Here is a 13,181-nt window from a genome sequence, read left to right as displayed (position 1 = left end):
ATACATATATATATATATATAAAAGTATTTTGTAAATATAAATTAAAGGTCTGTATGTATCTTGTTACAAAATACATTGGATTGTAGTTCGGGACAGTGTAAAAAAAAAACATACTCAAGAGTAATTAAATACGTATTTAAAATACATGTAACAGAAATACTGCCTCTGTCTGAATGTATAGTATCTTACAATCATTTTGGGGAAATTAAACTACAAAACTATATCCCAGAGAAACTACATTTCCGCACACAAAGCTGAATGACTTCCGGAATGTGACATCACAGGAAGAAGCCAACTCGGCTAGTTGTCAAATTAGCAAAGCTGACTAGCCAGCTAATGTATTGGTGGGAGACCAGTGTCAGTGGTTTTCTGAATAGAGAGCAAATTTGGATTTTATCATGGTGTTTCCACTGTAGAAAACACTTCAAACGACACCCAAGGAATTTCCCCCCGCACCTTCCTCTTGTTCCAGCGCATAAACAAGGTAGGTTACAAAATATTTGAGCTAGCTAGCTTGTCGGTCAGCTAGCAAGAGACCTTGCTAGCTACCCAGCTAATTGTAGCCATTATCCTCTACTAACTTTTGAGCTGACATAGTTAGCGAAGTGTTGTCCAGTTATACTTATATTTCCTTTACTTATTTTGCCTGGAATCGTAGCTAAGTAGGTCGCTACGTCAGCTAGCGAACTCCCACAGAACTAGAAAGCTAGCTAGCTAGGTTAGCTAACTTTCTTGTTTTGACAACCAGTCAAGTCTAAATATCTAACGCTAGCTAAAGGGGGAAGGAATTTGCTAATAATGCATATTGTTTAGCTGAATTTACTGTGTAATGTCAACCAAACAACAGAGATATCAGTTTGCTAGCAGTGTTAGCTAGCTTGATAACATAGCACCTTACTAGTACTGCTGATTAGGTTGTTTTGGCATTTAACTTAGCTAGTTAGCTAACGTCAACCAACTAACTAGTTAGCATCATAAAGCACGTTCTCTTCATAGAGCACAGCAGTTCTGTTCAAATTTTAAACCTCTGGTTTTGTTCTCACCGATGACAGTTGCTACTGCCACCAGGGGCAGAATAGAGGTTTCAGAAGTTTGTTTGCCTGTCTAGCTATCATTCTCTGTCCCTCTCCATCCACTTTTGCCTCCAAAATGGCACCCTATTCCCTTTATAGTGCACTACGTTTGACCAGGCCCATAGAGCACAGGTCGAAAGTAGTGAATTATAAAGGTATTAGGGTGCCATTTGGGATGAAGCCTCATATCCAGGACCAAGGACAGTTAACCTGGCAATTTATTGACCAGGTAACTAACTATTTTAAAAGGACCAGGGACAGTTCACCTGGCAATTGATTTACCAGCTGGCTAACCATTTTAAAAGTTGTGTATAAATATATAAACAAAGTATGGCAGACAATGTTATAGAAGATTGATCCGTGTGATTGGTGTGTGTGATCTGTGATTGGTGGGTTGTAGGAGTTAATAACTGTATCTCTCCTGGCATTGGTCGTTTTCTAGGTGTGAATGACCGACGTGGTGCCCCCCACTGCGCTCAGCGAAGTCCAGCTCCGCCTCCTCTGCCACGATGACATAGACAGTGTCAAGCTGCTGTGCGGTGATTGGTTCCCCATCGAGTGAGTACTGCGCCACGCGGCCAATAGCAACACAAGATCGTATTGTGTTCAGTGGAGAGAGAACTGCGTGAAACTGTAGTGGTATTTTAACTTGTCTAATAAGAACAGATGTTCACTTTCCGTTTCAAAACGCTTTGCTATGTTGAGCCCCACTGAACACGACCCAGGGCACCTGTCCTCACCTGTACCCTGTTACCTTAATTAAGCTGAAGTCTACACCACCTATCCTCACCTGTCCCCTGTCACCTTAATACAGCTGAAGTCTACTCATTCTATTTGCCACCTGTCCTCTGTCACCTTAATACAGGTGAAGTCTACTCATTCTATTTGCCACCTGTCCCCTGTCACCTTAAAACAGCTGAAGTCTACTCATTCTATTTGCCACCTGTCCCCTGTCACCTTAAAACAGCTGAAGACTACTCATTCTATTTGCCACCTGTCCCCTGTCACCTTAAAACAGCTGAAGACTACTCATTCTATTTGCCCTGTCACCTTAATACAGCTGAAGTCTACTCATTCTATTTGCTACCTGTACCTACCTTAAGGCATATTAGGCCTACACTTTTACCCCAAGTGACTTAGTCATGCATTTTCCATATGAGTGGCCCCAGCAGGAATCTAACCTCTGAGCCTCACCTGTCCCCCTACAGGTACCCAGACTCATGGTATAATGACATCACATCCAATAAGAAGTTCTTCTCCCTAGCCGCCATCTTCAAGGGAGGCATCGTGGGAATGATCGTAGCTGAGATCAAGGGCCGGACCAAAGTACACAGAGAGGTACGGGTGCTGGGGTAGAGATGGTCCTGACTGACTGACTGACAGTACACAGAGAGGTATGGGTGCTGGTGTAGAGATGGTCCTGACTGACTGACAGTACACAGAGAGGTATGGGTGCTGGTGTAGAGATGGTCCTGACTGACTGACAGTACACAGAGAGGTATGGGTGCTGGTGTAGAGATGGTCCTGACTGACTGACAGTACACAGAGAGGTACAGGTGCTGGTGTAGAGATGGTCCTGACTGACTGACTGACTGACTGACAGTACACAGAGTGGTACGGGTGCTGGTGTAGAGATGGTCCTGACTGACTGACAGTACACAGAGTGGTATGGGTGCTGGTGTAGAGATGGTCCTGACTGACTGACAGTACACAGAGAGGTATGGGTGCTGGTGTAGAGATGGTCCTGACTGACTGACAGTACACAGAGAGGTACAGGTGCTGGTGTAGAGATGGTCCTGACTGACTGACTGACTGACTGACAGTACACAGAGTGGTACGGGTGCTGGGGTGGAGATGGTCCTGACTGACTGACAGTACACAGAGAGGTACGGGTGCTGGTGTAGAGATGGTCCTGACTGACTGAATATGTTTGTGTGGGGTCCTGACTGACTGACAGTACACAGAGTGGTACGGGTGCTGGTGTGGAGATGGTCCTGACTGACTGACAGTACACAGAGAGGTACAGGTGCTGGTGTAGAGATGGTCCTGACTGACTGACTGACAGTACACAGAGTGGTATGGGTGCTGGGGTAGAGATGGTCCTGACTGACTGACAGTACACAGAGTGGTACGGGTGCTGGTGTAGAGATGGTCCTGACTGACTGACAGTACACAGAGAGGTGCTGGGGTAGAGATGGTCCTGACTGACTGACTGTACACAGAGAGGTACGGGTGCTGGTGTAGAGATGGTCCTGACTGACTGACAGTACACAGAGAGGTATGGGTGCTGGTGTAGAGATGGTCCTGACTGACTGACTGACAGTACACAGAGAGGTACGGGTGCTGGTGTAGAGATGGTCCTGACTGACTGACTGACAGTACACAGAGAGGTACTGGTGCTGGGGTAGAGATGGTCCTGACTGACTGACAGTACACAGAGAGGTACGGGTGCTGGTGTAGAGATGGTCCTGACTGACTGACAGTACACAGAGTGGTATGGGTGCTGGGGTAGAGATGGTCCTGACTGACTGACAGTACACAGAGAGGTACGGGTGCTGGTGTAGAGATGGTCCTGACTGACTGACTGACAGTACACAGAGAGGTACTGGTGCTGGGGTAGAGATGGTCCTGACTGACTGACAGTACACAGAGAGGTACGGGTGCTGGTGTAGAGATGGTCCTGACTGACTGACTGACAGTACACAGAGTGGTATGGGTGCTGGGGTAGAGATGGTCCTGACTGACTGACAGTACACAGAGAGGTACAGGTGCTGGTGTAGAGATGGTCCTGACTGACTGACAGTACACAGAGTGGTACGGGTGCTGGGGTAGAGATGGTTCTGACTGACTGACAGTACACAGAGAGGTGCTGGTGTAGAGATGGTCCTGACTGACTGACAGTACACAGAGAGGTACGGGTGCTGGTGTAGAGATGGTCCTGACTGACTGACAGTACACAGAGAGGTACGGGTGCTGGTGTAGAGATGGTCCTGACTGACTGACAGTACACAGAGAGGTATGGGTGCTGGTGTAGAGATGGTCCTGACTGACTGACTGACAGTACACAGAGAGGTACGGGTGCTGGTGTAGAGATGGTCCTGACTGACTGACTGACAGTACACAGAGAGGTACTGGTGCTGGGGTAGAGATGGTCCTGACTGACTGACAGTACACAGAGAGGTACGGGTGCTGGTGTAGAGATGGTCCTGACTGACTGACTGACAGTACACAGAGTGGTATGGGTGCTGGGGTAGAGATGGTCCTGACTGACTGACAATATACAGAGAGGTACGGGTGCTGGTGTAGAGATGGTCCTGACTGACTGACAGTACACAGAGTGGTACGGGTGCTGGGGTAGAGATGGTTCTGACTGACTGACAGTACACAGAGAGGTGCTGGTGTAGAGATTGTCCTGACTGACTGACAGTACACAGAGAGGTACGGGTGCTGGTGTAGAGATGGTCCTGACTGACTGACCGTACACAGAGAGGTACGGGTGCTGGTGTAGAGATGGTCCTGACTGACTGACAATTGAACCTATTGTTGGAAGCTGAATGTTTTGACAGACAGTAGTTGTTTGTGGGGTCATATTAAAGTCAGGGTTGGGGTCAATCCCTTTTAAATTTCAGTCAATTCCGGAACAACACAGGAATTCCAATTGTTTTCAATTAGGATAATTTGGAATTGGAATTTGTATCACTATCTGAATTGACAGGAATGTAAATGGGTTTGAGGCCAGCCCTGATTAGTAGTTATGTTTCAAGTAGTGTAGTTAGTTCCATATCCCTGTCAGTCAGAGTTGTTAGGAACAGTCTGAAATGGAACACACTGACATTCTACATTCTGTTTATAGTCTCCTACTAATTAGACCTGAAGCAGCCGGAGGGGAGAGGAGGGTGGGGACGAGGAGGAGTGAAGGAGGTGGGGATGGACGTGTGGAGGAGAAAAGGAGGGTGGTCATTGAGGAGGGGGGCATGAGGTGGAGGGGTGTGGGAGATGGAGGGGTGTTGAAGAGTAATGGAGAGAGGGAGGGGGTTGTTTTGCTCGGTATACCGAAACTTCTGTACTTTTTCGATACTAGAACATGAAAAACGTTTCAGTACTAGAATGTTTGTTACTTTTGGTAGTACTTCTGTCAAATGTGTCTCACGGATGAAAGGGAATGAGGGAGACCTAGTCAGGTATACAACTGAATGCTTTCAGCTGAAATGTGTCTTCCTCATTTAACCCAACCCCTCTGAATCAGAGAGGTGCAGAGTCTGTCAGTGCAGCTGATGTCTCCCTTACAGCTCTAGTGCACCTTGCCTGCTCCACTCATGGGCTCCCGAGTGGCGCAGCGGTTCGAATCCAGGCTGTATCACAACTGGCCGTGATTCGGAGTCCCATAGGGCGGCGTACAATTGGCCCAGCGTCGTCCAGGGTTTGGCCGGTGTAGGCCGTTCTTGTAAATAAGAATTTGTTCTTAACTGACTTTATTAAGGTTAAATTAAAATGTTATAACAAAAAATCATGTTAGCTCTCCACTTAGCCTGCACTGGGAGTCTGGGCTGCATCATGTTAGATCTGCACTGGGAGTCTGGGCTGCATCATGTTAGATCTCCACTTAGCCTGTACTGGGAGTCTGGGCTGCATCATGTTAGATCTCCACTTAGCCTGTACTCCACTTAGCCCACTCATGCTGCACAGAAGTTAACATACTTGAATAATGCGACACGGCGTGTAGAAATGTTGAAACTGTTCATTACTGTTCGCAAAACAATGTCCCTACATCCTAGACTCTAGATTTCCTGGTGTTAGTCAGTGTTATAAGTATTAATAGCTGTGTATAACCTCTCCTCTCTGCAGGATGGAGACATCCTAGCCTCTAGATTTCCTGTGGACACCCAGGTGGCTTACATTCTGAGTCTGGGGGTGGTGAAGGAGTTCAGGAAACATGGAATAGGTAGGTACACTTAGGGCTGTTGTAGTGACCGTTTTACTGCCACACTGGTGGTCACGAGTCATGAAGGCAGTCAGATTCCACATGACCGTATAGTCACGGTAATTAGGCTTCGCCAAGCTCAGATGCTGCTGATGGTCATTCGTAGCCTACCAAACTTGCTAACAGCCTCGTACTCAGCACTCTATTGTCCCTCTAATCACTCTGACATCAATGCAAATGTATTCGAAAATCTAATCCAACACTTCATGAGTGCTCATGTTGCGCATCATTTCTATAGGCTATGCAATTGCGGGACAAAAAACAGAGTGATGGCCTCTAATAAAAAGAGGAGGATCCCATCAGCTTTCTATAGGCTAGTGCTTTTGCTGTTCGTTAGGCCTACTCATCTAGTTGGCTGATAAAATAAATGTGGACAGTTCTTCCAATATCTTCAATATGCACCTCGGAATTGGATAAGGACGCGCGCAGGTGCATCCCCGATGTGTCTGTCTTGACTTGTAGCCTGTGAGAAAGACCCGATCTCGTGACGGAGAGCCATGTGAGTGAGAGACACTTCAGATTGTGCAGCACACTCCGGGAGAAGGTCACAACGCAGCACTCCGGGCCACAAAGGGGATGCAGCTGTGAAATATGAGGCATTATCAAGTGCTTGTCAAATTGTGAATGAGAGACTATTGGAGTGTACAGCCTGCACAAAAAACAAAGCAGAGCTCATGCCTTTTTAAGCAACTTTTTTCAAATCATCATTAGTCTCATCATGCAGCCTTACAATGTATTAAAAATCAAAACATATAGCCCAACGTTTGTAGAACAACTAAAGTTACATTAATAACTCTAAATGAAGCATATAGGAGGACCTGTTTCTTTGCTAACCGCTCAACACAGAATAACCACATGTGCGCACTCCCTCAAATCGTTTGGAGAGAATATTTATATTTTATTCAGCTTTGTTCAAATGTATTCTTCGTATTATAAAATAATATAAAATAATGCCAGGGAATTCTAAGCATGTCTTGTTTGCTAAATGAACTAGTGTAGCCCACAGCCACATGGCATAGCCAGATCAGGGTCTAACATAAGGACAACTCAGAATATGCTATTCTGTTCTTCTGAAATAGACAACATTCTCTTCATATCATGCTTCTTCTTTGGACCTGTCTAAAATAAATAGTTAATTTATTGTGAAGGTGTAGGCTATTTTGCATGGATTTATTAGACTTTTAAAATGGCTTGTAGGCTGTGTGTGGGAGCCAGGAGAGGCTACATGTGTTTATGTTAATTAACGGTCACTTACCGTGAGACAGACAGTTATTTGCATGACAATCATCGGCTGACAATTTTGTGACCGCCACAGCCCTATGTGCACTCACAGTCACTCACTGTCCTGCTACCCTTCTCTTCTCCCCCTCCCAGGCTCCTTGCTGCTGGACAGTCTTAAGGAGCACATCTCCACCACGGCCCAGGACCACTGCAAGGCCATCTACCTCCATGTGCTGACAACCAACACCACGGCTATACACTTCTACCACAACAGGTAGGTAGGTAGGTAGAGACCTGCTATACACTTCTACCACAACAGGTAGGTAGAGACCTGCTATACACTTCTTCCACAACAGGTAGGTAGGTAGGGACCTGCTATACACTTCTACCACAACAGGTAGGTAGGTAGAGACCTGCTATACACTTCTACCACAACAGGTAGGTAGAGACCTGCTATACACTTCTTCCACAACAGGTAGGTAGGGACCTGCTATACACGTCTACCACAACAGGTAGGTAGGTAGGTAGGTAGGTAGGTAGGTAGGTAGGTAGGTAGGTAGGTAGGTAGGTAGGGACCTGCTATACACTTCTACCACAACAGGTAGGTAGGGACCTGCTATACACTTCTACCACAACAGGTAGGTAGAGACCTGCTATACACTTCTACCACAACAGGTAGGTAGGGACCTGCTATACACTTCTACCACAACAGGTAGGTAGGTAGGTAGGGACCTGCTATACACTTCTACCACAACAGGTAGGTAGGTAAGTAGGTAGGGACCTGCTATACACTTCTACCACAACAGGTAGGTAGGTAGGGAAGAGACCTGCTATACACTTCTACCACAACAGGTAGGTAGGTAGGGAAGAGACCTGCTATACACTTCTACCACAACAGGTAGGTAGGTAGGTAGGTAGGTAGGGACCTGCTATACACTTCTACCACAACAGGTAGGTAGATAGGGACCTGCTATACACTTCTACCACAACAGGTAGGTAGGTAGAGACCTGCTATACACTTCTACCACAACAGGTAGGTAGGTAGGGACCTGCTATACACTTCTACCACAACAGGTAGGTAGGTAGGGCCCGATATACACTTCTACCACAACAGGTAGGTAGGTAGAGACCTGCTATACACTTCTACCACAACAGGTAGGTAGGTAGAGACCTGCTATACACTTCTACCACAACAGGTAGGTAGGTAGGTAGGGACCTGCTATACACTTCTACCACAACAGGTAGGTAGGTAGGTAGGTAGGTAGGGACCTGCTATACACTTCTACCACAACAGGTAGGTAGGGACCTGCTATACACTTCTACCACAACAGGTAGGTAGGTAGGTAGGGACCTGCTATACACTTCTACCACAACAGGTAGGTAGGTAGAGACCTGCTATACACTTCTACCACAACAGGTAGGTAGGTAGAGACCTGCTATACACTTCTACCACAACAGGTAGGTAGGTAGAGACCTACTATACACTTCTACCACAACAGGTAGGTAGGTAGGTAGGTAGAGACCTGCTATACACTTCTACCACAACAGGTAGGTAGGTAGGTAGGGACCTGCTATACACTTCTACCACAACAGGTAGGTAGGTAGGGAGAGACCTGCTATACACTTCTACCACAACAGGTAGGTAGGTAGGTAGGTAGGTAGGGACCTGCTATACACTTCTACCACAACAGGTAGGTAGGTAGGGAGAGACCTGCTATACACGTCTACCACAACAGGTAGGTAGGTAGGGACCTGCTATACACTTCTACCACAACAGGTAGGTAGAGACCTGCTATACACTTCTACCACAACAGGTAGGTAGGGACCTGCTATACACTTCTACCACAACAGGTAGGTAGGGTCCTGCTATACACTTCTACCACAACAGGTAGGTAGGTAAGTAGGTAGGGACCTGCTATACACTTCTACCACAACAGGTAGGTAGGTAGAGACCTGCTATACACTTCTACCACAACAGGTAGGTAGGTAGGGAAGAGACCTGCTATACACTTCTACCACAACAGGTAGGTAGGTAGGTAGGTAGGGACCTGCTATACACTTCTACCACAACAGGTAGGTAGGTAGGGACCTGCTATATACTTCTACCACAACAGGTAGGTAGGTAGGGACCTGCTATACACTTCTTCCACAACAGGTAGGTAGGTAGGGACCTGCTATACACTTCTACCACAACAGGTAGGTAGGTAGAGACCTGCTATACACTTCTACCACAACAGGTAGGTAGGTAGAGACCTGCTATACACTTCTACCACAACAGGTAGGTAGGTAGGGACCTGCTATACACTTCTACCACAACAGGTAGGTAGGTAGGGCCCGATATACACTTCTACCACAACAGGTAGGTAGGTAGAGACCTGCTATACACTTCTACCACAACAGGTAGGTAGGTAGAGACCTGCTATACACTTCTACCACAACAGGTAGGTAGGTAGGTAGGGACCTGCTATACACTTCTACCACAACAGGTAGGTAGGTAGGTAGGTAGGGACCTGCTATACACTTCTACCACAACAGGTAGGTAGGTAGAGACCTGCTATACACTTCTACCACAACAGGTAGGTAGGTAGAGACCTGCTATACACTTCTACCACAACAGGTAGGTAGGTAGAGACCTGCTATACACTTGTACCACAACAGGTAGGTAGGTAGAGACCTGCTATACACTTGTACCACAACAGGTAGGTAGGTAGAGACCTGCTATACACTTCTACCGCAACAGGTAGGTAGGTAGGTAGGTAGGGACCTGCTATACACTTCTACCACAACAGGTAGGTAGGTAGGGAGAGACCTGCTATACACTTCTACCACAACAGGTAGGTAGGTAGGTAAGGACCTGCTATACACTTCTACCACAACAGGTAGGTAGGTAGAGACCTGCTATACACTTCTACCACAACAGGTAGGTAGGTAGGGACCTGCTATACACTTCTACCACAACAGGTAGGTAGGTAGAGACCTGCTATACACTTCTACCACAACAGGTAGGTAGGTAGGGACCTGCTATACACTTCTACCACAACAGGTAGGTAGGTAGAGACCTGCTATACACTTCTACCACAACAGGTAGGTAGGTAGGGACCTGCTATACACTTCTACCACAACAGGTAGGTAGGTAGGGACCTGCTATACACTTCTACCACAACAGGTAGGTAGGTAGGGACCTGCTATACACTTCTACCACAACAGGTAGGTAGGTAGGTAGAGACCTGCTATACACTTCTACCACAACAGGTAGGTAGGTAGGTAGAGACCTGCTATACACTTCTACCACAACAGGTAGGTAGGTGGGAGAGACCTGCTATACACTTCTACCACAACAGGTAGGTAGGTAGGGAGAGACCTGCTATACATTTCTACCACAATAGGTAGGTAGGGAGAGACCTGCTATACACTTCTACCACAACAGGTAGGTAGGTAGGTAGGGACCTGCTATACACTTCTACCACAACAGGTAGGTAGGTAGAGACCTGCTATACACTTCTACCACAACAGGTAGGTAGGTAGGGACCTGCTATACACTTCTACCACAACAGGTAGGTAGGTAGGTACCTGCTATACACTTCTACCACAACAGGTAGGTAGGTAGGGACCTGCTATACACTTCTACCACAACAGGTAGGTAGGTAGGTAGGTAGGGACCTGCTATACACTTCTTCCACAACAGGTAGGTAGGTAGAGACCTGCTATACACTTCTACCACAACAGGTAGGTAGGTAGGTAGAGACCTGCTATACACTTCTACCACAACAGGTAGGTAGGGACCTGCTATACACTTCTACCACAACAGGTAGGTAGGGTCCTGCTATACACTTCTACCACAACAGGTAGGTAGGTAAGTAGGTAGGGACCTGCTATACACTTCTACCACAACAGGTAGGTAGGTAGAGACCTGCTATACACTTCTACCACAACAGGTAGGTAGGTAGGGAAGAGACCTGCTATACACTTCTACCACAACAGGTAGGTAGGTAGGTAGGTAGGGACCTGCTATACACTTCTACCACAACAGGTAGGTAGGTAGGGAGAGACCTGCTATACACGTCTACCACAACAGGTAGGTAGGTAGGTAGGTAGGTAGGGACCTGCTATACACTTCTACCACAACAGGTAGGTAGAGACCTGCTATACACTTCTACCACAACAGGTAGGTAGGGACCTGCTATACACTTCTACCACAACAGGTAGGTAGGGTCCTGCTATACACTTCTACCACAACAGGTAGGTAGGTAAGTAGGTAGGGACCTGCTATACACTTCTACCACAACAGGTAGGTAGGTAGAGACCTGCTATACACTTCTACCACAACAGGTAGGTAGGTAGGGAAGAGACCTGCTATACACTTCTACCACAACAGGTAGGTAGGTAGGTAGGTAGGTAGGGACCTGCTATACACTTCTACCACAACAGGTAGGTAGGTAGGGACCTGCTATATACTTCTACCACAACAGGTAGGTAGGTAGGGACCTGCTATACACTTCTTCCACAACAGGTAGGTAGGTAGGGACCTGCTATACACTTCTACCACAACAGGTAGGTAGGTAGAGACCTGCTATACACTTCTACCACAACAGGTAGGTAGGTAGAGACCTGCTATACACTTCTACCACAACAGGTAGGTAGGTAGGGACCTGCTATACACTTCTACCACAACAGGTAGGTAGGTAGGGCCCGATATACACTTCTACCACAACAGGTAGGTAGGTAGAGACCTGCTATACACTTCTACCACAACAGGTAGGTAGGTAGAGACCTGCTATACACTTCTACCACAACAGGTAGGTAGGTAGGTAGGGACCTGCTATACACTTCTACCACAACAGGTAGGTAGGTAGGTAGGGACCTGCTATACACTTCTACCACAACAGGTAGGTAGGTAGAGACCTGCTATACACTTCTACCACAACAGGTAGGTAGGTAGAGACCTGCTATACACTTCTACCACAACAGGTAGGTAGGTAGAGACCTGCTATACACTTGTACCACAACGAGGTAGGTAGAGACCTGCTATACACTTGTACCACAACAGGTAGGTAGGTAGAGACCTGCTATACACTTCTACCGCAACAGGTAGGTAGGTAGGTAGGTAGGGACCTGCTATACACTTCTACCACAACAGGTAGGTAGGTAGGGAGAGACCTGCTATACACTTCTACCACAACAGGTAGGTAGGTAGGTAGGTAAGGACCTGCTATACACTTCTACCATAACAGGTAGGTAGGTAGAGACCTGCTATACACTTCTACCACAACAGGTAGGTAGGTAGAGACCTGCTATACACTTCTACCACAACAGGTAGGTAGGTAGGGACCTGCTATACACTTCTACCACAACAGGTAGGTAGGTAGAGACCTGCTATACACTTCTACCACAACAGGTAGGTAGGTAGGGACCTGCTATACACTTCTACCACAACAGGTAGGTAGGTAGAGACCTGCTATGCACTTCTACCACAACAGGTAGGTAGGTAGGGACCTGCTATACACTTCTACCACAACAGGTAGGTAGGTAGGGACCTGCTATACACTTCTACCACAACAGGTAGGTAGGTAGGTAGAGACCTGCTATACACTTCTACCACAACAGGTAGGTAGGTAGGTAGAGACCTGCTATACACTTCAACCACAACAGGTAGGTAGGTAGAGACCTGCTATACACTTCTACCACAACAGGTAGGTAGGTAGGGAGAGACCTGCTATACACTTCTACCACAACAGGTAGGTAGGTAGGGAGAGACCTGCTATACATTTCTACCACAATAGGTAGGTAGGGAGAGACCTGCTATACACTTCTACCACAACAGGTAGGTAGGTAGGTAGGTAGGTAGGTAGGTAGGTAGGGACCTGCTATACACTTCTACCACAACAGGTAGGTAGGTAGGTAGAGA

At 46.9% G+C, this 13,181-nt stretch overlaps 1 protein-coding gene across 1 annotated transcript in view; it reads left to right on the top strand.

Moving 5' to 3' along the window:
* Nucleotides 1–241: 241 nt before the first annotated feature.
* Nucleotides 242–13,181, top strand: part of LOC106592154 (N-alpha-acetyltransferase 60) — a 35,999-nt gene continuing 23,059 nt past the window's right edge. Inside the window, exons 1-5 of the mRNA XM_045719682.1 lie at nucleotides 242–485; nucleotides 1,517–1,632; nucleotides 2,283–2,412; nucleotides 5,920–6,016; nucleotides 7,430–7,550. Of these exons, the coding sequence (XP_045575638.1) occupies nucleotides 1,523–1,632; nucleotides 2,283–2,412; nucleotides 5,920–6,016; nucleotides 7,430–7,550 (458 nt within the window). The 5' untranslated portion in view covers nucleotides 242–485; nucleotides 1,517–1,522. The remainder of the gene's footprint in view (nucleotides 486–1,516; nucleotides 1,633–2,282; nucleotides 2,413–5,919; nucleotides 6,017–7,429; nucleotides 7,551–13,181) is intronic.

The sequence above is a fragment of the Salmo salar genome, chromosome ssa06, assembly GCF_905237065.1.
Source record: "Salmo salar chromosome ssa06, Ssal_v3.1, whole genome shotgun sequence".
Taxonomy (NCBI): domain Eukaryota; kingdom Metazoa; phylum Chordata; class Actinopteri; order Salmoniformes; family Salmonidae; genus Salmo; species Salmo salar.
This window is presented reverse-complemented; position numbering and strand designations above follow the sequence as displayed.